Raw genomic sequence first — 26,826 nt, forward strand, 5'->3', positions numbered from 1 at the left:
TGGAGCAGTGTGTGAGGAGATTCAATATGAAGGCACAGGGAAGTCTGATGCAGTGGAAAGTAGTTCTCATGGGGACTGGAGAAAAGTTTTGGAAATTAGGGGAGCAGTGGTTCAGAGGAGACGTTGCTCAGTACCAAATGGAAATGAGCTGAAATAAGGTGGGTAGCCAGAGGCAGTGACCATAGATGAGGGGAATGTGAGGAACAGACTAACAAACTGACCTCAAGGTGCCAAAAAAATTGTGGTGTCCTGTTCTGAAACACACACACACACACACACACACACACACACACACACACACACAGACTTGGTCCTGTGATGTTGGGGTTGTGGTGCTCAGATTGATTGCATGGGAACAGATGTTTTCATTGGGACGATGTCTGTGGAGGGAGACTGCCATAGATAGTAAATGACTGACTGGCATAAATGCTGGAAGGAGGACCAAAGTTTTGGTACAGAGGAGGAGACAGAAGGACCCTAGATGGGCCTTACAAAAGGAAATGGAGATTTTGAGAACAGGGAACTTCATTCCAGCACTGAATGGGTACCCCGGTCTGTGGCAGTGGATATGGGGAGCTAGGAACAAATCCAAACATCAGGTGAGTGAGGGAATGTGTGAAAATGTGGAGAATGTATCGAGTAAAAAAGAGCAAGATCCAAATAAAAGGTTCATCAAGACCTGATGCAGTGGTTTGGGAGTCTGAACCAGAGCGATATCTCTTCAACAATTTTGAGCTGGAGGGAAAAAACTGTTAGTTGCCACATAGTATACGATGGTTATATTCGCTCTTTGTAACTTTTTAGTTTTTCTAAAAGGAAATTCTCATAGGGGGCCCTGGTGGCTCAGTTGGTTAAATGTCCAACTCTTAATTTCCACTTGGGTCAAGATCTCAGGGTTGTGAGATTGAGCCCTTGCATCAGGCTCTGCTCTGGGCATGGAACCAGCCTAAGATTCTCACTCTCCTTTTGCCCCTCTCCGCACCATGAGTGCGTGCGCACATGTGCACGTTCTCTTCCAAAAAATAAAAATAAAAAATGAGGGGTGCCTGAGTGGCTCAGTTCAGCGTCTGCCTTCTGCTCGGGTCATGGTCCCAGAGTCATGGTGTTGAGCCCCATGTCAGGCTCCCAGCTCAGTTGGGAATCTGCGGCTCCCTCTGCCCACCCCGTCTCCTGGACCTGCTAGCTAAATAAATACATACACACACATATATGTTCTTTTTAAAAAATTATGATTGAAATTCCCTCAGTTTTGTTATTCTGTGTACTGAATGTAATGAGTTCCCAAACTTTGTGAGAGCTTAGAAATTTTATCTGAATATTTTCAAGTACGTTACTTAATCTGGCAGTTTCAATTCTCCTTTACTTTTTGAATCAGTCTGCTGTTACTGTGGCCCTCTTTTCTCTTGCTCTAATTTGGTTTTGTTGCTTTTACATGAGTGTCCTCGTGAACTTTCCCTTCATTATTTTTTGGGGGATTCTCTTCTGTGTTCCCTGTTTTCTAAATCCCATGAGTTCCTCTTTTTATTTCCCCCACTGATGAAATATATCCCTCAATAATATTCCTGAAAAAGGTAGTTTGTTGAAACCTTTCATATATGAAAATGGCATTATTCTCATATTTGCTCAGTAGTTTGGAATAAACGCTAAGATTTTGTACTTTAGAAGGTTAAAAGTCTTGTTCTCTGGTTTCCTGTGTTTCTCTGACACTTTCCATTGTGGAAGTTTTGTGGCTCCTCTCTTGAATTCTAGTGGTGTGAAATTTCAGGACAATTTGCCTTGATGTTGGTGTTTCTTTCATCTGTTTTCCTGGGTCATTAGGATGCCATTCACGTTTGGAAACAGGTTCTGTATGATTTAATAATTTCCTTACATTGAATTTTCTCTTAAATCTTTCTGATATTTATATATTTCAGACATTCAACCTCCTGAACCAATCACTATTTGCTAATTTATTTTCTGAATTTACATTGTTAACATTCTTAGTCATAACATCTTGCTTTTGTCTCATAGATGTGTAATATCTGTGTCTCTGACAGTATTAATCATAGTCTTTAGATTTTCTTCTATCTGACATAATCTGTTTCATTTTAGTTTTACTTTGTTTTTGTTTATTTTGGTCTCTTGTGTGTCAGTGAATTTCCTGAAATGTCTGCTGATCCTTGGCTATTTGTTCATATTTAAGACTAAAATGCAGATTGAGAGTTCTGTGTTGGTCAGATAAGTGAAGTAGGACCTCATTATAGAGTAATTGGATCACTAAATAGCCCTTTCATGTGTCATTGGAGGAGAAACCCCACATGTCATTGTCAGTTAATCTTCTTGGGGGTTAAAGAGCCTCTCAAGAGGGGAATCTTCTAATGGTCAGCCTGGAGACGAGAGAACCATAGAAGTCAGCTTGGAGCCAGAGGGGAATGGAAAGAGAGTCCAGTAGGCCTGGTTCTCATCATTCAATATGGAGACTTTTTCTTAATTCTCTTATTTTTGGTACAGTACTTCCCCCAACTTCCTTAAGCTGTCTATCTCCCCAGGTTCACTTTTTCTGGAGCTTTGCTGTCCAGTATGGTAGCCACTGGCCAAATGTAGCTAACCGATGGAAATGTGGTATAAGCGTGAAATGCACAATGAATTTTGAGAACTCAGTGTGGAAAAAAAAAAAAAAAGTAAAACATAGCTAAAATGATATTTTAGGTACTTGAGGTTAGACATACCAAATATCAATTTCACCCATGTCTTTTTTTTTATTAACGTGACAACTAGAAAATGTGAAATTACATACATGGCTCACATTCTATTTTTATTGGACAATGTTGCTCTCGACTAGAAGGGTAGGAGTCCAGCTATTCTTCATCAGTACTTTTCAATCACTTCTCCATTTTTGGGGGGCCTACCCTTCACACATTCACTTCTTCAACAGAACCTGGTGTTTTCAATTCCTGGGATTTTCTTGGATTCTTTAGCATGAATGATTTGTTTCTTATTCACTTGGTCCCTCTACAGGCTTAAGTTTCAGTTTCCTGGGCTCTGTTAGTTATTTCCATCCCCTTTTCATATTCAGAATGTCCTTTCCTTGCCTACTGTGCTTCCTTTTTTTATTCTTTTTGTTCTGTTAGGTTTATTCCTTTTCAAAATTCCTTATGGTCTTTTCAGATGGTATTTAGGAAGGAGCAAAGATAAACATGCATGTTCATGTTTAGCTAACTGAAAGTATGCAGTTGAACTTTGATGAAATACAAACTCGATCATGTCTCTGCCTAAACTTTTCCCTGTCTCCTCATTGCAGAAAGTGTAAAGATCTGTCTATTCTGGCCCATTATAATCACTTCTTAGCTTTGCTTTCACTGTGGTGATGCTGTGTACAACCAACCAGCAAATCTCAATGGATTTGTAAAACAAAGGTTTATTTCTTGGTCCTACTATGTTTTAGTTGCCAATTGGCAATGGCTGTTCTCAGTTTGGTATCCGTATCCATGTCATTAAAAAAATATTTTTTTAAGATTTTATTATCTATCTCTATCTATCTATCTATCTATCTATCTATCATCTATCTTATTTATGAGAGACAGAGAAAGAAGGACACAGGCAGAGGGAGAAGCAGGCTCCATGCAGGGAGCCTGATATGGGACTGGATTCCAGGACCCCAGGGTCATGCCCTGAACCAAAGACAGACACTCAACCGCTGAGCCACCCAGGCATCCCCCAAAAAGATTATTTTTAGAGCAGTTTTGGTTGATAGAGAAATTGAGGCAGAAGGTACAGAAAATTCACACATTGTCTTTCACCTCCTCCCTCCCATTCCGCTATAACATCTTGAATTAGTGAGACACATTTGTTACAATTGATGTGTTATTAACTACAACCCATAGTTTACAGTTCACTGTGTTATGCATCCAATGGATTTTAACAAATGTTTAATTGCACGTATACATATTACAGCATCATGCAGAATACTTTCCCTGCGCTAAAAATCCCTCCCTCCATACCCTGTCAAACTGATAGCCAATGATCTTTTTATTGTGTCTTTTCCATTCACAATTCCAATCTGAAAGATCAACCTTATCTGGGAAAGGCTACTTTAGAGACAGAGGGGAAAGGGAAAGTGAGCTGGACAGAAGTATATAGTGGCTTTTAGAGCTTCTGCTTAGAAGTGGAAAAGGGTCATATTCTTTTGCAGTTGGTTGGCATAAGCCCAAAGTCAATGAACATGGAAGTATATACCTCTCTTAGGAAGTTGGAGTAACATGTAGCAAGTGAAGGTATGCAGTTCTTCTCTGGGGAAAAGGCAAGCAAATAATGGGAAGCAGTAGTGGACTACAGAGCATCAGTGTCAACTCTGACCACTCTAGCCAGCTCTCATGAATTTCTTTCTACTCTCTATCTGGCCCACCCTCCGTGTGTCGCTTTGCTAAGCAAACTTCTCAGTCAGGATTCAGCTTGCTTACTCCAGAAAGTCATTTTTGACTAAATTAATATGCTAGTCTATACTGTATCTTGTGTTGGAATTTTCTTTCTTTTTTTTTTTTTACTTCACTGAATTGTTTAGGCTATTAGCAGAATTAAATAATTCTAGAACGTCTACTTAAGAGAACTTTCCATTTAATTGTCATTTGACTTTGACCAAGGTCTTCACAGAAGAAAAATTACCTGCATTCGGAAGAGTGATCACATGGTAGTGTCCGATCAAAGATGTGACCATTTGCCACTTCCATTGTTTGTGACTGAAAGGTGTAATACAGACTGTGAACTAAGGTAAAGCAATAATGTGTTATGTAACCAGGGTAAAATCAATAAGTGAGATAAGATGTAAAGCATCTAGCACAGTGCCTGCTCGGATGGACGTGTACTTAATGTCTATCCTGTGTCCCTGCTAGTATAAAATGTCAGGTTCACTAGTTTATTGTGAAACTTGGCAACTGATTTGAATGTTTATTCGTAGTGTTTGATGAATACCAGTATATAGGTCTCAATTTTGTGTAAGGATTGGAAACAAATTTGTAAGCTATAGGTAAACTCTAATATTAAAATCCGTAGTTTAAAGATCTGAAACAATAAATTTTGGAAAATGATTGTATAGTTCCCTTTGAACCTATGAATAAACTTTTAAAGTTTGAGGATTAAAGAATCAGTAGAGTGGTTTCTTGATCTTATCAATATTTTGTCTATTAAACATTAAGAAACATGATCCTAGATTATGGGACAGGGAAGTACCCACTTCTAAATTTTACCTGTCTTTTGGTGAGGGTGATGGTGACTGGAATTGGTCTTAGAGCAAAGTTAAGAACAACCCCATCTAGTAAGTGACCATTAACATTGAGGGTTGGCCCGAATCTCTCATTCAGCAAGGATGCTCATTTTTATATATTTATGTTGTTGTTTGAAAGCATAGAAGAGTTGCTTGAATGAGTCTCATCCACTTACTGCCATGGAATGAAGCACAATGAAATCCCTGAGATGCTATTGGGAATTGAAACAAACTTTGTGAATTCTATGCTCTGTTTTACTGTTGCACTCATCTTGTCTGATAGATCGCTAGGCTATAATTGTGTTAATTTGGCTAAAACAAGCAGATTACTTGCAGAAAAAATGTTTTCTCTGAAAACATGTCTAAAAAATAGTTTACAAGAATCAGAAAATATAATATGCCTTATAAAAACCTAGTTTGCCAATGTTTAAAGGCTTTGTCTTACTGGTCTAGTAAGATATTTCCCAATCATGAAATACTTTAGTGTGATTGCATAGAGACATACTACCTGTTTGTGAGTCAGGTATATTCAGTCTTAAATCTACCACTAAGTAATTGGGTAATCGTGATCTAAACCAGTTGTTTTCGAAGGCTTTTGGGAAAGCTTGGGGTTCCTTGAACCTACAAAGCCACCACCAAATGCCAGACTGACATCACTAGATACAGTGCTGGTTCCCTTTCTTTAGCTTTAGCCAGACCACTGTCATTTTTATATATTTGGGGAACAACATAGATTTTATTTGGGGGGGGGAGAATGATTTCTACCTCTGGGCCTCATTTTCTCATCTATAAAAATGAAAGTTTAGGCTTACCTCAGAATTTTTCATCTGATGATATATCCAGTATATCCAGGCAGCTTGTCAATCAATTCTAACAGAATTTTCAAAATTGAATCCTATGCATGAATTTCTCTGAATCCATTTTTTAAAATTGCATTAATTGGCATCCCTAAGTATAATAACATCCTTTTTTTCTAGGTGGCACATCATTAGCAAAAGTGAATGTTCATCCCATTGTGGTCAAGGATATAGATCACTGGATGTCCACTGCATGAAGTACTCCATTCATAAAGGACAGACTGTTCCAGTAGATGACCACTACTGTGGTGACCAACTTAAACCTCCCACACGAGAACCCTGCCATGGTGACTGTGTCTTAACAAGATGGCATTATTCAGAATGGTCCCAGGTACAAATAACCAGTAGTGCTTAAGAAAAGTTGCCTATATATTTTTTTTAATATTTGTTACTCTAAAGTATATTTTTGGTAAAATCTTTTTTCATTTGTCACCACTTTTTTTTTGTTTTTGTTTTTGTCATTTATTTGTCATTTAAATCAGTGTTCCAGGAGTTGTGGAGGAGGGGAAAGGTCTCGAGAATCGTACTGTGTAAATAACTTTGGCCACCATGTTGCCAGCAGAGAATGCCAAGAGCTTCCCCGAGTGACAACGGAGAATTGCAATGAATTTTCCTGTCCCAGTTGGGCTACTAGTGAGTGGAGTGAGGTAACATTGAACAGATGAGGCTAAGAACTGTTATAATATCTTGTAGGAAAGCTTTGCAATTTAAGGCTTCAAAGTTGTAAAAAAGAATTAATCTTACTTTATAAATAACTGCATCAAAGCAATTACAAGTTAATGGTTTGTTCTTAAACCATACTGTCCAGCTAACAATAACATTGATTGGTGTTTAATCACTAACCGTATTCATAAGGAAGTCCCAGTGTTCACAGTAGCCTGAGATATATACTTAAAGTTAGTTTTTTACCTTTCTTTCTAGGACAGATGAATGCTATACTGAGATTTGGGTGGTGAGTTTGGTGTGGCTGATTTTACCTGGTGAATATCTCTGGAGGAATGAAGGGAAAAATGTGCCAGGAATGGTCTTTCACATGCATTTTAATGTGTAACTTGTCATGGTGTCATTTTTTTAAGGCATTTATGTTGACTAATATTGAGAATAATCATTTGTATTCTTTCAGTGTCTTGTTACATGTGGAAAAGGAACAAAACAAAGGCAAGTGTGGTGCCAGCTGAATGAAGATCATTTGAATGATGGTCTCTGTAACCCGGGTACCAAACCTGAATCTTTGAGACCATGTGAGCTTCATACATGTGCTTCCTGGCAAGTAGGACCGTGGGGTTCTGTGAGTATAAGAATGGCTTTCCTGATTTAATTCATCTTTATAGAATAGCACCAAAATTGTGGTGTATTCATTCTCTTGCTGGAGGCAGCTAAATGTGGGTTTTTTTTTTTTTAAATCCTTGAAATGTAAACTCTTATCTACACAGTTGTATCAGTACTGCTAATTTTGCTGTGGTAAACAGTTCAGCTTTGCTTTTGAATTCACTTGTTAACCAAAATGCTGCAAATTTATTCTTCAGCTTTGTTTAAATTATAAATATTTTTGTGTTCTGTGTCTAAATTAGCTTTACCGCCTTGAGAGTAGGCATTGTTTAGAAGTTTTGTCAAACAGGGAGCTAGGAATTTGTAGGATGAGCAGTGGTCAGGCTGGATGGTGGGTGGCCTATTAACTCCTGGTGGCTGCCACTCTGGATGGGAAACCTTGTTTCACCTTCCATTTAACTTTATGCTCTTCCTTCTTCATCTCTTTGAAATTTATTTAGCATATTAGAAGACATACCTCAGGTAGATTTTGAAGAGTATCTAGTTCCCCTAAATTGTATTAACTCTACCCCCAAAATGTCAAGACTATTGACATTTTGATGTAACTTTTTAGAGATACAATACAATGGACTATTACTCAGCCATTAGAAACGACAAATACCCACCATTTGCTTTGACGTGGATGGAACTGGAGGGTATTATGCTGAGTGAAGTAAGTCAATCGGAAAAGGACAAACATTATATGGTCTCATTCATTTGGGGAATGTAAAAAATAGTGAAAGGAAATAAAGGAAAAAGGAGTGAAAATATCAGTGAAGGTGACAAAACATGAGAGACACCTAACTCTGGGAAATGAACAAGGGGTGGTGGAAGGGGAGGTGGGTGGGGGGTTGGAGTGACTCGGTGATGGGCTCTGAGGGGGGCACTTGATGGCATGAGCACTGGGTGTTATGCTATATGTTGGCAACTTGAACTCCAATAGAAAAATGTATAATCTCTCTTCAAAAAAAAAAAAAAGATAGAATAACAGTCTTCCATTTTAACTTCAATATTTTATTAGCTGTCTAAATTGGAATAAATGTATATTCATTACATTTGCCAATTTTGTACGGAATCTGATGTAAAGGACTAATAAAAAGATCTGAAAGTATATTAACTGTATTAAAAAAATTAGGGATCCCTGGGTGGCTCAGCGGTTGGGCGTCTGCCTTCGGCCCAGGGTGTGATCCTGGAGTCCCGGGATTGAGTCCCACGTCAGGCTCCCTGCATGGAGCCTGCTTCTCCCTCTGCCTGTGTCTCTGCCCCTCTCTCTGTGTCTCTCATGAATAAATAAATAAAATCTTAAAAAAAATAAAAAAATAAGAAAATTAAGCTTATACAATTTTTGAATAATATTGTTGGATATGTGTTTGTATCCTTCCAGTGCACGGCCACATGTGGACGTGGGTATCAGATGCGTGCTGTTAAATGTGTCAATGAGCTGCTCAGTGCAGTGTTAGATGACAGAGTGTGCCATGGAGCCAGTCGCCCAAGTGACAGGCAGGTAAAGGATACTTCTTCATAGATTGTAAAACAAGATTTGTCACAGGAAAATTAATGTGTTAAACTTGTTTCATACATATTTTTCCTAATAGCCCTTGAAAACATGTTTGTGCACATGCGTGTTGGAGAATTTATTTTTTAAGGTGTTGCCAGCTTTATAGCTTTATTTTTTTTTTTACTCTATCTGCCATTGAATCACTCATTTAGGTATTTTAATTCTTTGCATGGCAGAAGGATAGTATCTATTGTGAATATGATGAAGTTCTAAAGTGTGTTACGCTTTTTGAGAGTGATGGTCTATGTTCACTCAGGATGTTTCAGCTAAGCGGTATTTTTGAAGGACTATTGCTATTTTTCTTTTCAGTCATCAGATAGAATGATCCAAACCTTGGGATTCAGATCTGTACTATTCACTTGTAGCCCTTGAATAGTACTTTGTACTTCTGAAAGATTAAAAACTTTTACATCATCAATTTGTCATTATGCAGCTGTTCCTGAATTAGACATGTGGAAGAAATGAAGTATAGAATTTAATATAAATCAGAGTGATTAATTCATTGATGTTTTGAGATGCATTTTTCTTTTAAACAGGACTGTATAGTCATACCTTGCCCAATTATCCCTAAAATTGGGGCCACTTCATTGCCAGCTGTTCCCATAGGAAAGATAGCCCAGTGGCGACATGGTTCTTGGACCCCAGTAAGTGAATTCCTTTAAGAAGTACAGTGTTTGGGGGTTCCTGGGTGGCTGAGATGGTTAGGCTGTCTGACTTCAGCTCAAGTCATGATCTTGGAGTCCTGGAATCAAACCCTCTGTTGAGCTCCCATGTAATCAGGGAATCTGCTTAGCCCTCTTCCTCTCCCTCTGCCCACCCTCCCTGCTAGTGCTCTGTCTCTCAAATAAATAAAATCTTAAAAAAAAAAAAAAAAAAGAACTATAGTGTTTGTATTATGGAGGCTTTTACACATCAGCAAAATGGTTGCTTCAGATTAGCCAAATTAATGTTATGCATTCATTTTCAGGTACCTTGATGGTGTAGAAGGTGATGTAGGGTTCAGAGATAGATAATTTAATGGCTAAATACTATTCTTACCAAGAGGCTCTATGTCTCTGAGTAAAAATTAAAGTTTTCTAGGTCTTTTTTCTCTACCAAATGGGGTTGATAATATTTGTCTCATAGATGGTTATGCAGAGCAGACATGAAATTAGACTTTTTATCATCCTTTATTTAAGCCATCAACATCATCATGTTTTTCTAAACTGAAAACTTTACTTAGAATATATGCTTTGCTTTAATCTTTTACAGAATCTATATTTGTAAACTTCAAAGATTCTCTGAATATTTTAACTGTGGGATTATATCGACTATTAGATGTTCACAGATATTTAAAATAAGATTGTTTTATAAAATGTTTTCTTTATCTTTTTAGCAAATAATAATCTGTATTCTAAGAAATTGAGTAGTATCTTATTCTTACTGCGAATATCTCATTTGTAAATTTATGATCTGAACCAAGGAGTAGGGTATTCATTGCCCTGTCTTCATTTTACTCAGAAGTGATGCCAAGTGATATTATTTATAATTTTTTAAAGAAACTTCATGTTTTAGAAATTGGAGCGAAAGCTACCTGAGAGATGTACTGTTATAACACCTTGGTACAATCTTTTTTTTTTTTTTTTTTTTTTTTTAAGTGTTCTGTGTCTTGTGGACAAGGTAATCAAGCCCGTTATGTAAGCTGTCGTGATGCTTATGATGGAATAGCAGATGAATCTTATTGTGCCCATTTACCCCGACCTGCTGAAATATCTGTTTGTTTTAACCCTTGTGGGGAGTGGCAAACTGGGAATTGGTCACCTGTAAGTATTTTTACAAGAAAAAATAAAATGAAAAGTTCAAATATAATTGACAGTATAATAATGTGATTTATTACATTATAAATGTGGGTAAATTTGTGATCAGTGTTCAGCTTCCTGTGGCCATGGAAAAACAACTCGACAAGTTTTATGCATCAACTACCATCAGCCAATTAATGAGAATTACTGTGACCCTGCAGTTCGCCCTTTGATAGAACAAGAATGTAACCTGGCAGCCTGCCCACCCATGTACAGTCACTTTCCAAGTTCCTCTGAGCAGCCAAGCCATTTTCCAGGCAGGAATTTTCCATTAACTCACAAACCAGAGGATAATCAAAATCAGGGGGTCTACCCGTCAATCAGAGGAAACCAATGGAGAACAGGACCATGGGGATCAGTAAGTTGTCTTTATTGAGTTATATTAATTCTATAATTTTGTTATATTATAGCCTTTTAACAGATATGTATACAATGACATCAGATACTTTTAATGCTAAATTTATCTGAAGATCAATAGTTTGAATCTTAAAAGGATTAAACGATTTTTGATGCAGATTGCAAATCCCCAGAGTCCTTAATGAACTATACACTAATGTGATATTATGATTACAGAGGAATGCACTTAAAAACAATCTGATTAGAGTCCATTATGATAAAAACAAAAGAATCTTTTAAGAGGTTAAGACTGTAAATGTTTATGAAAAAAAATCAAACCTAGAAATTACTGCAATAGCAGTGTGCAGTAAGCGGGTGTAAAACCACGAACCTAGAAAAGGTACAATTGTAGTTCATATTTTACATAAAAGTTGAGACAAAGAAAAACAATATCAAAGCTTAGTGACTTTCTTTTTTTAATTCCTTTCTACTTAACACGTAGGATGGGCCTGGATTCGCTATTGCAGACTTTACCTTTTCTCCTTCCATCAACAAATTCTAACAGACACTCATGTTCTTGGCAGATTTCTCCACTCAAATTTTCCCAACGAGAGGGGGAGTTTAGAAGGGAGAGTTTGAACCTGAGTCCAAATGCTGATTTATCCCCATGTAATTTCACGATGTGGCATCCACAGTTTGTGTTTTATCCTCGCCAGTGCTCCAGCAGCTGTGCTCGAGGTGTTCAGCGCAGAGTTGTGGTCTGCCAGGATGAAGACGGACAGAGTGCCACTTCCTGTGATGCAGCCTCCAGGCCCCCAGAGGCCCAGCACTGCCATTCAGGCCCTTGTCCACAGTGGAGCTACGGCAGCTGGGGAGAAGTAAGTCTGAATGTTTTCTAAAATTTTGGAGATGGTGACTCTCTGAAGATTGAAAGTTAAGTACCTCACGCTGTTACTGCGGGATAATCTTCCTTCACCATACTACACAGAAAGGTTTTATTTTTAGGAAAATCTTGATCTTCTAATAGACTGTCATGGTATAAATCACTCCTTCGTGATAGGAAATGTTCCACATTTTTTAGCAGAATCTATTATGCTAGCCAATATGTCTGTAAATCACTAATGCCTTTCTAAAATTAGTATATTCTTAGAAAGTTTTGTTGCTATAAAGATAGAAAATTAGATGTTATACATAGGCCATGCTTTTATCCTATTACTGAGCCATTCACATGGCGAATTTTCTAAGCAGATAGTTATCAATTATTGAGCACTTCATGTCCTGGCATTCTTCTAGACACTGGGGATATGAAGATAATTTTTAAAATAGTTTTGATGAATACAAATCCCACCTATATTATGCAGGAGAAAGAGTAAGAAAGACTTATATTGGCTTTGGATGAACAAAATCACCCAATTAGTCAAATATATTTAATGACTTATATATATTTTTTCTCATAGAGCATTTCTTTTGAATTATTAATTAAAAAAATAAATTAAAAATTTGCCAACATATAGTATAACACCGGGGCTCATCCTATCAAGTGCCCTCCTTAGTGCTGTCCCCCAGTTACCCCATACCCCCATCCACCTCCCCTTCTGCAACCCTTTGTTTCTCATAGAGCATTTTGAAATCATTGTTTAAAGATCCACTTCTGACCAGCTGCCAATAAATATCAACTACATTTTAAAAATGTTCTTTTACAATTTCCAAAATGAAAATAACATTTTTACTCCTGAGTTTAGGCATGCTCTTTGTAAAAATTCAAATGATAGGGAAAATTATGAGGAGATGAGAACTTTTAATATTTGATACATTTCCTTCCAGACTTTGGTCTTGTGTGGATTCCCCAAATAGATTCATATTACACAAGCTGCCACCTACTATTTTCATGTAACATATACCAAACATCTTTCCCTGTTTATAAGTTTAGATCTATTTTACTAGCTCTCATGGTTACCCAGTAATCTATTGATGGGATATCATAAGTTATGTAGTTAATATTTATTAAGTAAATCAGTTTTATTTGACTTGTCTATTTTATAGGTCCTTGATATTGAAACATCTTATGGTACTAATTCTCAAAATTTTGTCATTTTTTTTTATTATAGAACTAAAACTTTTTTTACCTAGGAAGAAAACTCTAGCATTAATACTTATGTATTAAACATTGAATAAAGCAATATAATGTCTTTAAAACCACATAGTTTTGAATTTTCTTATTTTTAGTGTACACAAACATGTGGAGGAGGAATAAAATCAAGATTCGTTATATGTCAATTTCCCAATGGCCAAATGTCACAAGAGCAAAACTGTGAAATCTTAAACAAGCCACCTAGTGTGGTACAATGTCATGTGCATGCTTGCCCTGATGATGCAACATGGCATCGGGGACCATGGAAATCGGTACGATAATAATCTTATTTTTGTCTGTTTTGTTTTGTTTTGTTTTATCATGCCCCCATTTCTTTAACTGCTTGTTTATGAATTATGGTACATGCTATATCTTCTGATTTTTTATTTTAAGCAGAATACTGGCCATCTTGGCTTGTGTTATTAAATTTGATAGTTTGGAAAAAAATCCATTCAATTTCAAGTACTGTAATATATATAATAGTTTTATATGTATTTATTTTTTATAAGTAATTTTGAACCATAGCACTATTCTAATGGAAATATTTTCCTACGGTACATCTTTGGCTTGTCTCCTAATTGTAAATATTTTACGATATACATTTGTATATAATGTTAACATTGTGCTTGTTACAATGGCAAATTAAGCTGTGTCTTGTTTAAGTGTATAACTGTATGTGGCTTTTGTCTGTCAATGTCTAGTAACTGATCCAAAAGCAAATAACAGTCTTTAAAACTTTTTTTTTATCATTGTTAAACTTAGTATTTTGTTTGGAAATGTGAAAATATTAAAAGATAGAGAAATTTAAAGTGAATTGTTTACAGTTTATTACATACATCATGGAAAGATATTTATATAGTAATTTATCTAAATATTTCTTCACTGTGTGGAGTTACTGTGTTTTGGGAATCTTTTAATTTATTTTTTTGGAGCCATAGACAAAATTCATAAGTATTGTTCATGACTGGTTTATTGAGTATATTTCAAATATCCAGGCTTTGAAGAGTAATTAATATATAAATATGTTGAAATTAGCATTTTGATCACTTTTGATATTTTAAATCCTGAACAACCAAGTACACTTCTTCCAGATGAAAAACTGATGTGAGCCTATTTATAATTTGTAAAGTTATGCAGTTCTTTTTTAAAAAAATAATTATAACTCTGGCTTTATAACCAACACTGTTGCCTGCACTCAGTTTGCTTTTCCCAAGTCAAAACTTTACATTGTGAGAAACCCAAGTTTCAAACTCATGCCATTTAATGAATAAGTCAAGTTCTAGTTCAGGCTGAAATGCATCTGGATAGTTACTGTGACTGATACAAAACAAAAGGAAAATTTAACTTTATAGGAAGATCTTAAATTGCAGCATCACTTTGTTGGAACTAACAAAAACATATTTTGCCATAGAAAACATTCACATATTTACTTAATAAAATATTGACCATCTATATCGTAGACACTGTGCTTGCTACAGCTATTTAAAAAAAAAAAAACTATTTCTTACTCCTATGGACTTTATAGTCTAGTTGGAGAGATTCGAAATAACGTAGGAACTCAAATATAAAAAGGTACCCTTTTCTGTTAGCTATCTTACATTGGAAATCCACTTTCTCTGTACTAGATCTGTTACGTTGTCTTTCGTTTTTTTTTGGCTTTAGTTTGCAAGCCTAGTTCCCAATAAGGCTATGGATTGCTTTCCTCAGGTTTTGTCCCAGTTAGGAAAGCAGGCTCCAGACCACTTAGAGGATTGAATTATAATGGCATTTGTTTCTAAGCACAGAAGTTTTATTTTTCTAATCATTCATCAATTTATTAATTCACAAAGCCTTAAACATTTGCTTCTACCTACTGCTTTGTGCTAGGTATTGAAATACCTAAAATTGTTTCATACGTTCTATTTAAGTGGTTAGCAGACTATGGCACATGGACTAAATCTGACCTCCTGCCTATTTTTGTAAATAAGTTTCATTGGAACATAGTCATCCTCATTTTTTTAATGTATTACTATGGCTGCTTTTGGTATACAATTATTGCAATAGAGACTGGCCCTTAAAGCCTGAAATATTTTTTATCTAGCTCTTTCAGGAAATGTTTGCTGACCCCTGTTCTATTTAATAAACATGATCCTTTTTAAATTTAGCATAAAATGTAATTCTAATATTCTATAACTTTAAGTACAGTTATTCCTTTGGGGTCAGTTTTAGATGTTTTTAATATTTTAAAACATCTTACAAGGTTTATCAACCTTCTCTACATATTTCTATGGCATTTAGACAAGTTTTTCCCTATTTTGAGATATAATTGTTATATAACATTGTGATATATATATACACACAGTGTCACACAATGTTTATATATTGTATTGGAAGGTGTCTAGTACTATGTTCCAATATACTGTGTCATGGTATTTGTATTAAATTATATTGTAAGTGAAAAAGCCTGCATGTTCAGTAAAGCTCTGTGCATAGATAACTTTTTCATTCTCACAAAAACTAATAACCAAGAAAATAAACCACAGTTATCAAATAGTAACTTAGAAGTACGTAATTCATTGTTTACTACAAGCCTGTTCCAAAAGGAGCTCATTGGATAATTCAGTCTTTGCACTAGTGAAGAACTGTAATGCCTTTTTTTTTTTTTTTCATAAATTGAAGGTGAAATTTTAAAAATCACAGTGTTTATATGAGAGTTTTTACAAACTTATTTATTCACTTTTTATAGGTATAAAGTACATATATATTAAAGTGCCTGGATTTCTTTTATTATATGAAGAATTTTATTCCTTAAATTAGCCTTTTATATTAAAAGGGTTTAAGGGATCTGAAGTTTTTATTGTTAAAACTAGATATAACCTTTTACCTCTTTGTTTTGCTACATACTACCCAAACTTCAGAATACCTCTTATTAACAGATGAATAATCATTCAGGGGTAACTTTAATTTCAGCAGATCCTATTCACTAGGTTAGAAAACTACAAATGGGTGTATATGTATTATGCATATATGAACAATATGAAATCTCAAACATTTCATTTTAAGCAGAATTATAAAGTGTTAAATCATTAAAATATAACTGGGAAGAAAGTTGTAAATCTACATTTAAATGTTCTCCATCTTGTGGAAAATCTTGTAATAATTTATAAGCATGATTAAGGAAATAAACCTTAACCTATGTCTTAATTTAATGACTGTATTTTTGTGATTAGTCAATGTGAAATGATTGTATTTAACCCTTGTTTATTAATGACTTGTGTTGTGGCTTTGTGCTTTGCATAATTCATATGTATGTTGTATTTTTACTGCTTAGATCAATACCTAAAATGTTTTAAGTCCCTGAACAGATCCTGTATTGTAATGAATGCCTCCTTTTCTCTTGGTGCTGTTTTTCTTAAATTAACAAACATTAATTTCTTATTAAACATTTAATTGCTGAATAGTGTATGTTTTCATAATTTAAATATTTAAGCTGTTATATTTTAAATCCATTAGAAACTAACATTGGTGTTTAAAAACATAAGATCTATTGTTTAGCTATCTTAAATACTAGAAATTTTTATATTTTTATAAACAATAAAAATTTATGATATAAACTTATTTATTTAATAAGTTAAAAATACATGTGCTCATGACTAAGACAGTCTTTAAAAGGTGAGTAAAAGTTTTTTCTCTTCTCTTTTGTATATACTAAGGGACATTGCACTGTAATCAAACTATTCTAGCAAATGCTCTTTAAGTAAATTTATAATAATTTATCTATTTTCCCATTAAGTCTCATTTAGCTGATTCATTTTCCTAGAATGCTTTTATTCTCTACCTAGAATGAAATCATGCTTGGTAAGAAAATGTATATTCCATTGTGTTCTGGGATTAATGATGATCCAAGAGAACTAAAGAGCATAGTCTTTCCATTAAGGATTAGTTTATTTTTTCCCTCCAAAAATAAGAAAATTCATTTTAAAAAATGAAAGCTTTGATAGTTGAATTTTCTAGATTCTAGTGCTTTCTCCTAAAATGTTTCTTTTTAAAATATATATACATAGGCAATACTAAATTGCTAATGTGATACGATGGAATGCAACAAACAGAAGCACTTTTAGCAATGAGCATGTGGTAGCAGCATATACCCAGTAAATGTGCAGTTTGCCAAATTCATAGTTTTCTGTGAAAACAAACAAAAAACCAAAGGGTCTGACTGCAGATGTTAGGGGGCTCCTTCCACTGTATCTCTCACTCAGGATGAAATGTTCTCCGGAAGAAACTTGTAACTGCCTCTGTTGCTCATAAGGCCAGTAGCAGCCAGGGGAAAGGTAATGTGTAGGGAAATGGTTTCAAGAAACTATCAATTCTTTGTAACATGTAGAACTCAGTAAAACTGTTTATAGTAATAAGTTGTTTTTTTAAATTTGGAAAAGTTATATATAACCACAGGAAAAAGCTGGAAATCTATTTTACTCCAAATGTATCATAGTTTCTCATGTACCTTATTAGTATTGAACTAATGTCTCCATTAATTTGTTACTATATCTTTGTACAGTACGTTCATTGACTCTCCCAAAGATGAGCGTCCCCTATATGTTAGGCATTGTGCACTGGATAAATCAGGCACGATCCCTGTGTACAAGAAGTTTGCAGCTAAGCGATGAATGTACGAAATAGATGGTCAGAATGCAGAATAGGATTCCTCCCTGATTTCAGTAACTTACGTGATTTGTAATATTGAGGACTTCTAATACTGGGACCTTAATAGGTTGTAATCATCCAGGAATTAATAATGAGGATGGTCCTTGACAACACAATAATCCTGCCTGTAGATTTTTTTAGAAAGACTGAACTAACAGGAAATCTTCCATTATAACCTGGAAAGAGATGAGTGGTGTCCTAAGTCTCTCTGCTAGAATAGATTTTGTATAATTGCAGCATCTTCGTCATTTAAATAGATTTCATGCCTTACCAAAAAGAAAATGGACCAAGCAAGGTATATGATGGTATGAAAATAATTTTGGAGATACAAATGGGCCTTGCAGGTTTGATACGTAAAACCTAGGAAAAATTTAAGTAAATATACTGATGAGATCATAAAAGAGACTTGTGACTGTGTTATATTGAATGAAATTAGAATGTTAAATCTAGAAAAAAATCTCAACATGAAATGGTGATATGCCATGTTTTTCTTTAACACATCTATATTAAAATGGACGTATTTCTGTGGTAATGCTTTTTTCCCAGATATAATGCTTGAGAATGTTTAAGAATATCTGGATATAGATTTTTAGATATTTTATCACCACATATTCTCTGTACTTGATCCTATTTATGTAGATATATAGGCAGTTATATTCATTTAAATACTCAAATTTTCCTGTCACCTTTCAGTGGTTTGAGAAAACCATCTTAGTTCCCATATAAATACAGGAACGATATTTGGCATTAATATTATAAAGCATCTCTTTGACATTTTCTAGATAGATAGTTTCTGGGTTTTTGATCATAGATAACATTTCTCAGTAACATCTTTTGAGCATGTCCCCTTTTTAAATTTAGACATTATAAGCTAATATATAAATGATTTATGAAACATATGAAATAGAATAAGTAATTTTTAATGAATAATTTACTGAACTGTGATGGTAATCTCATTTTTAAAAAGTGTAGGATGATGGGGATTGAGGAGTGCATGTGTGGCGATGAGTACTTGGTGAGGTGTGGGAGTGTTGAATCATATCGTATACATGAAACTAACAACACTGTTAACCAGACCAAAATTAAAAAATTTTAAAGTAAGATGGTGTTTCATTAGTTTTGAAAATTTTGGTTCAACACTGTCATGGCAGTTCTAAAAATCTGGTTTATCTCCATTATGTCACTTCAGTAGCTTCCATAGCTGAAAAAATTGACTCACAAAAATATATATCTTCATATAGAAAAGTTTATCACTGGGTGTTTCTGTTGTGTGTTAGTAACTGATTTTAAGTTCAATTACCAATTAAGCAAAATTATTGAAATTTGTATGACAAATTTCCATTTTCCATGATGTCATTCAGTTCTTAAAAAATTACTAGAATGAATTATATATTTTCAGGTTTGTAATTTTTTTATAGCAGTATAGTTGACACACAGTATTACCTTAATTTCAGATGTACAACATAGTGACTCTACAGCTTTATGCACTAGGCTCACCAAAAGTGTAGCTACCATCTGTCAGCATACAGTGCTATTACAGTACTATTGACTGTGTTCCTTATTCTGTGCTTATTATCCCCATGACTTATTCATTCCATACCTAGAAGCCTATACCCACTTTCTTTTTATTTATTTATTTATTTTTAAATTTTTTATTTTTTTTATTTTTTTATTTTTTATTTATTTATTTATTTTTTATACCCACTTTCATTAACCCATTTTGCCCTTCCTCCCTCAGGGAACCCCCAGTGTGTCCTCTGTATTTTTGGGTCTGTTTCTGCTTGTTTTGCTTTTAGGATTCCACAAATATGAAGTCATATTTGTCTTTGACTTATTTCAATTAGCGTGATACCCTCTGAGTCCTTCTGTGTTGTGAAAAATGGCAAGATCTCCTTGTTATGGCTGAGTACTATTCCATTGTGTGTGTGTGTGTGTGTGTGTGTGTGTATCACTTCTTTTTTCATTCATCTATCAATGGACACTTATGTTGCTACTATATATTGGTTATTGTGAATAATGCTGCAACAAAGATAGGGGTGCATATAGCCTTTCACATTAGTGTTTTCATTTGGGGGGATATATCAGTAGTGGAATAAGCAAATCATATGGTAGTTCTCGTTTTAATTTTTTGAGGACCCTCCATATTGTTCCCCACAGTGGCTGCTTCAGTTTACATTCCCACCAGCAGTGCATGAGAGTTGCTTTTTCTCCATATCCCTGCCAACACTTATTTCTTCTCTTTTTGATACTAGTCATTTTGATAAGTATGAGGTGATATGGTGGTTTTTAATGATAGTAAACATCTTTTCATGTGCCTGTTGGTCACCTATGTGTGTCATCTTTGGAAAAATGTCTATTCAGGTCCTCTGCTCATTTTTAATCAGATTATTTGGTTTTTTGATGTTGTGTAACTTTATATTTTAACAAATAGCGTTAAAACTCAAAGAGATTTTGAAAGATTTGGAAGCCATTTAAACAAAATTTTGCTTCAAAGCTTTAAAAATACACACTTGAAAGTTTGATAGTTTTGATAAACACATATTTATGGTAACAATCGCATAATACTAGAAATACTTCCAAATGTTTGGAATGGATGTTCTCATCCACTCTTAAATGTCCCCTTAAACAAGAACTTTATGGGTCTTTTTTTTTTTTTTTTTTTAAGTATTAGGTGTTACACTCATTATAGAAAAAATCAAATTTGAACAAGCCTCTTTTTTGTAATGGAAAAATTAGCAATTTATCTTTATGAGCCCATTTGATAATTTGAACACAACCAGCAAAACAGCCTAAAGCTAAAGTTTGTCCTGTCACTCCCTAGAGTACTGAGTTTGTAGATATTATCCATTTATCTTCCTAAGGGGGCATGCATGAATTGCAGTTGGTACACGAAGTGGAAGGGCAGAGTAATGATCTCTCTCAGGATACCTGGAGTATGTTATGTGTCAGGTTAGCATATAAACCCATACGGTAAAGTTTATTTTAGGTAAATGCAAACAAATTCTTGTAAGAAATTTTGTTGGTACTCCATTGAATCACCTTGCCATCTCTGAGAGAGACTTTTGAAAGGCTGTGACTTAGATCCTTACAGATTTCTATGAGGCATAAAAGTTTAGTAACCTCTCTAAAACCTTAAACTACAGTTGAGATTGGAATTACCTAACTTATTCTCCTAGGTACCATCTGCTTCCTAGTTGTCGAGAAAATAGAGAAAAGATTGTTCTTAAACTGCTGCACCAATTTACTCAATCCTAAATCTAGTAGGATATGTTTAGGAAGGTACTTTATCACATCATAGTATAATATGACCTCTGTATTCAGTCCTCCTATATTATGATATACATATATTTGTAAGAATTAAATGAAATATTGCAGTTTTTGGTAAATCACATAAACTCTTCTTTACCAGTTAACTGACTTCTAAAATGAACCTCTAAGACCATTCTGAACTATTTTTTATTTTCCCGGACTTTTGATATTTTGCAGTTGTGACCGGGGGAAACAGACTTTGGAAGTAACTATGAAGGAAGGCAACAGTGGCCAGTGAACTGCCAAAAAAAAAAAAAAGAAAAAAGAAAAAAGAAAATCACCAATACATTTGAGATCATTAAAAGCCTGCCTATATCAGGCACTGGGCTAGGAACTGTAGAAAGCTAAAGATAAGAATGACATGTTCTCCTCAAAGGACTCACAGTTAAGGGGCAATTAAATATACACACAAGTAACAAGGCAGAAACATGTCATAGAAAGTCAGAGAAGGTATGCCTTCAGTTGCATGAACTTGAAAGGACTTGTGGAGAAGGCCTTGGCCTTGGTGGATAGAACTTACTGGGGTGGAAGGCCATTCCCTAGCAAAATCAGAGGCCAGAAAAAGTGGTTCATCTTGACTAATACAGATTGATTTGTGAAGGATACAGAGTGAGCATAGAAATATGAGTTGGGCAAAGAAAAATACCATATGATTTCACTCGTGTGGAATTTAAGAAAGAAATGAACATGGTGGGGTGAGGAAGAAAGGAAAACGAAGAAACAAACTCTTAACTATAGAGAACAAACTGATGGTTTCCCAGAGGAGAGAGGGGTGGGAGAAGGGTTAAATAGGTGATAAGGATTAAGGAAGTGTCTTGTGTTGGGGGAGGGGGGTGTTGAATCACTAAATTCTACACCTGAAATTAACATTACAGTATATGTTTACTGAAATTTAAATAACTTGAAGAAAAAATTATGACAGGGTTATATCAAGGAGGATTAATAAAGATCATGCTTAGATTTTTAAAAATTTAAAAATTCTGAATATTAACCATCAAACTTTTTGGAGTGGGTATGAAAGCTATGTTTTTAGGAAAATTATTAAGCAATTCTCATAAGCATGTTGAAAATGACAGACTACAAATGGAGAGTCCAAGAGAGGGGGCTTTTCTCAAGGGTGATGATTTAGGGACCATTCAGTTATTCACACTTCTTGTTTTAACACTTAAATTGTGGAGTAGAAGCAGCCAGGAGAGATAGTGATGGGACCATTTTTGGTCAAAAGGTGAGATGGCATTTGGAGATGGAAGGAAAATATATACAAGAGACCATCCTGTCAAGAGTTGTGAAAAGTCATGATGGAGGCTTTCAAGATTAAGTTCGAGCAATGAATCAAGTGAATCTGGAGTATTAGGATTGCAAACTGCAGATTGATGATGCATAAACTGGTTTTCTGTTAGTCTCACATAAGGGAGTATAATCTTGATTTCACCAAGAGAAATGTAAACTTTCATTTAAAAACAGTGACTACCTAAATGGAACAGCAGGTAGGGTGGTTGGCATTCAAGCCTGTTCCACAGAGGCTCAATGTATTTTGCTAATTAATACTTAGCTAATAATTCTCTTACTTCAAGGAGCTAAAAACCCAAATAGTATATAAGGCTGATAACACCCTGAACAGTCTGAAACAAGATTTGCTGAAGCAAGTTATGATCTAGTGTAAGAGAAATCAATTTGGACTGGAGTTTCTATAAGTAAACTTTTATGGAAATATATCCAGCGAAATATCAAAAGTACGGTTCAGTGAATTTTCCAAAGTGAACACATCTGTGTAATCAGCACTGAAACCAAGGCTATCAACACCCTAGAAATTCCCCCATGTACCCCATTGTAGTCACTATCCCTCCACAAGGGTAAACACGATTCAGACATCAAATATCATAGAGAAGTTTGCCTGCCTTTGAACTTATATAAATAGAATTTAGATAATTTGAGATTCACAATATTACATCTATGAGATTCATGTTGTAGTTTGTCATTGAAATCTAGTAGAAATATATCCTTGTGTGACTTACAAATAAATATGATTTATATGATTATTCTCCAGTTGGCAAGCATTTGGGATTATTTTAAATTCGAGATTTAGGAATAATGCTGTTAATGTTTCTCACATGTATTTTTTGGTGAGCATAGGTTTGCAGATCTTTTGGATATGTAGATAGGAGTTGAATCTTAGTGTATGCACAGGTTTGGGCTTAGTCAATATTAGTTTTCTGAGAATGGTTGAGAATTCCAATTGTCTCATATCCTTCTCAACACTTGATATTATCAGACTTTTAAATTTTATAATCTTCATGAATTTCTATTAAACTTGTTCAATAGATATTTACATAGCAGTTACTGTGTGTGAGTGATATTTACAAATCACTTGGTATGGGGGAGAACAATAGGGTTGAGATAATAGGTTACATATTAAAAAATATATTGCAGCTAGTAGAACTAAATACATTTTTGGTGTTTACAGCAGCTTTGTTTACAGTTGTCAAAAATTGGAAGCATCAAAAATGACCTTTAGTGGAATGGATAAATTGTGGTACACCCAGGCAATGGAATATTATTCACTAAAAGAAGTGAGTTATCAGACCATAGAAGATATGGGAGGAAATTTGCATGCTTATTACATATGAGGCAATAGCCCCAAGAGCCAATAACTTTCCCTTGAGTCCATCAAGTCTTTTTGTACTTCCACTCTAGTAGCTGGATATGCCTAGCATCCTGCCAGGTCTGACATAATAATACCAGGCATGTTTATTTTTTCTGATCCTTTTTGGACTTTTCCTCCTTCATCCCCTCCCACGATTGTGTAAGGACTAATTCATATAATACAACTCATGTTCCATAATATTCATAGTGGTTTTCCTTTCAAGTTTAAAACCTTAAAGATACAACAATTTTAGAACTAGGTATAAAAGTAAGGATATAATTAACAAAAATTAGGGGTTGCAGTAGGCCCTGAAAAAGGAGGGAAGGGTGCTATTGTGAGAAGGATATGGAAGGCTTTGGACATAATATTCTGTGCCTTGAGTTGGAAGGTGGATAGTTTCTTTCATTTTTCAATGGTTTTAAGGCATTCACTTTATATACCTTATAAGTTGCTGTTCAGTATGCTGACAAATGGACTGCTATTGCTTACTATCTGGAAAAGATTTTAATGACAGAGTACGAAAGAACCAAGTATAAGAAAAAGCAATGAAAAAAACTAATACCGAAGCAAGTTGAAATTATTTTATGATAAATATTGATATTAATTGGTTATTAATATGAAGATTTGAAGTATAAATGCATTATATTAATAATTAGTAATTATGTAAACTAAACATGAAACAAGCCTTATGAGAATTATAAATTAAAAATATTTTATCAGATAAAAATCTTTGAGTCACATGTAAGAATTTTACAGAAGGCTGAAAAGTTGGCCACATACAAATGCCTTTTGTTTTTAAAGCTATAAATATTTTTATATTTTCCTTCCCAAATTTTTATTTAAATTCCAGTTAACGTACAAGGTAATAAGTTTCAGGTGTAAAATTTAGTGATTCATCATTTATAACATCCAGCGCTCAACACAAAAAGTAGAGGTAATTGTCATAATTTATTTTTGAGACAAATATTCATTTTAATTTTTTTAATTTTTGAATTTTATTTAATTTTATAAATTTTATTTTATTTTTATTTAATAATTTTATTTTTTATAAATAATAATTACTATACACTTATTCCAAAATATAAATAATTGAAAATATTGTATCAGGCAGTTAGATTTCTGTGGAATATAACTTTGGTGCAGTCATTAAAATTAGAAGAAGGTTTGTCCACAGAATCATTTCTATTATAGCTTGTAATTTTTTTCTGGGTATAAACATATTTATGGAAGTTTTTTTCTATTAGAGTAGATTTTATCTATCATAAACCCAAATACAATATTTGATAGGTAGAACCAGAAAGCATTTTTCTATGATTAATAATTAAACATTCTGTTTGGGATACCTTTAAATATAGCGCAAGAATTAAAACACAGAGGTGCCTGGGTGGCTCAGTCAGTTAAGTGTCTGCCTTCAGCTCAGGTCATGATCTCAGGGTCCTGGGATGGGACACTCCATTGGGCTCCTTGCTCAGCAGGGAGCCTGCTTCTCCCTGTCCCTCTGCCAGCTACATCCCTGCTTGTGCTCTCTCTGTGTTAAAAAAATAAAATCTTTAAAAAAAATTAAAATGCAAATTATGCTCTGTTAAGTGGTAACGTATTTTTAGTAGAATGGAAGAGTAAAAGTCTATTTATACTACCACATTAATAAAAAATGACTACCTATCCTGCAACCAGAGAGAGTCCTCATTCTTCCATCTGAGAGAAAGTTCTGTAGTGTTGATTCCTAGGCTTTGGGAGGATTTTCACATCTAGTAGTATTGGAAGATAATCAGGCATGGCTGCTTCCTCACTTCTGAGCATTTCTTCAGGGTAGGAGAACAGGCTCAAAGTAGCTCATATGGGCTCCTGTCTCCATGCCAGCATTTCTTTGCTGAAATTGGCAGGATCTCATTTTTAGAGGAAACCAGGAGGAGGCCCTTATCTCTGTTGATCCATAGGGCACCCCATAGTATCAGAACAACAACAAAAATTTTGAAGAAGGAGCTCTATTACACGAAGCTTTCCTTTCTGTGTTATTCTTGTAGAATAAAATTCAACTCTATCTCCACATAAAATAGATTGCATATTTAAAAGATCTTTGTATATATTTCCTTATGTTTGTTTCCACATGGCATTTATTCAGTAAAATTCTTAAGTTTAGAATTCTCATAATTCTTCAACATCTTTAATGTGTGGGTATATTTTGGTAGAAAGTCTAGCTGTTCTGCTGACACATGATTTATATGTGAAAATCACCTAATATCCAATTTTGTTGTATTAAGGTATTCATGGAGTAGATCATTTAAGATTATGGTTTATATTGAGAGCTTTGGAGATTTTTGCATTTTATGAAATTAAATATTGTCTTCAAATTTGTCACTTAGACTATGAGAATATTTTTTAAGTAGTTTTATTTTTTTAAGATTTTATTTATTTATTCATGAGAGACACAGAGAGAGAGAGAGAGGCAGAGACCCAGGCAGAGGGAGAAGCAGGCTCCATGCAGGGAGCCCGATGTGGGACTCGCTCCTGGGACTCCGGGATCACACCCTGAGCCAAAGGCAGACGCTAAACCTCTGAGCCACCCAGGGATTCCCCCCCCCTTTTATAAATCAACCCATTAAATACACATCTAAAGAGTTCAATTGTGATTCTTAAAATACTTGAAAAATACTGGGTTTTTTTTTTTTTTTGGTATCACATTTTAAAATTGGAAAAAAAAAAAATAAAATTGGGAGAGAATTCATTATTCTTCTCCTACACAAAGCCTAAATTCAATCTTCTAAACTGAAGTATATGCAGTTTCTATGTCTAGCGAATCTTTCTAAAGTTGGAGGCCATACCACAACAGAGTATAGCTTACTTATTTTCAGGGAAATATATGATTCTTCATTTTGAGCTGAAAATTATATGTATGAAATATTTAACTGTTATGCTCATTCTG

General features: G+C 34.6%; 1 protein-coding gene across 5 annotated transcripts in view; it reads left to right on the top strand.

Annotated features, from left to right (window-relative positions):
• Window positions 1-26,826, top strand: part of ADAMTS20 (ADAM metallopeptidase with thrombospondin type 1 motif 20) — a 163,132-nt gene that overhangs the window by 83,415 nt on the left and 52,891 nt on the right. For 3 of the 5 annotated variants that reach the window (XM_049102553.1, XM_025477314.3, XM_049102554.1), the window contains exons 19-28: window positions 4,620-4,746; window positions 6,217-6,427; window positions 6,579-6,743; window positions 7,220-7,384; window positions 8,789-8,908; window positions 9,499-9,606; window positions 10,600-10,764; window positions 10,868-11,158; window positions 11,853-12,014; window positions 13,363-13,539. In XM_049102553.1, the coding sequence (XP_048958510.1) occupies window positions 4,620-4,746; window positions 6,217-6,427; window positions 6,579-6,743; window positions 7,220-7,384; window positions 8,789-8,908; window positions 9,499-9,606; window positions 10,600-10,764; window positions 10,868-11,158; window positions 11,853-12,014; window positions 13,363-13,539 (1,691 nt within the window). The remainder of the gene's footprint in view (window positions 1-4,619; window positions 4,747-6,216; window positions 6,428-6,578; window positions 6,744-7,219; window positions 7,385-8,788; window positions 8,909-9,498; window positions 9,607-10,599; window positions 10,765-10,867; window positions 11,159-11,852; window positions 12,015-13,362; window positions 13,540-26,826) is intronic. The other 2 variants (XM_049102556.1, XM_049102555.1) reach the window with 2 other exon arrangements.

The sequence above is a fragment of the Canis lupus genome, chromosome 27, assembly GCF_003254725.2.
Source record: "Canis lupus dingo isolate Sandy chromosome 27, ASM325472v2, whole genome shotgun sequence".
Taxonomy (NCBI): Eukaryota; Metazoa; Chordata; class Mammalia; order Carnivora; family Canidae; genus Canis; species Canis lupus.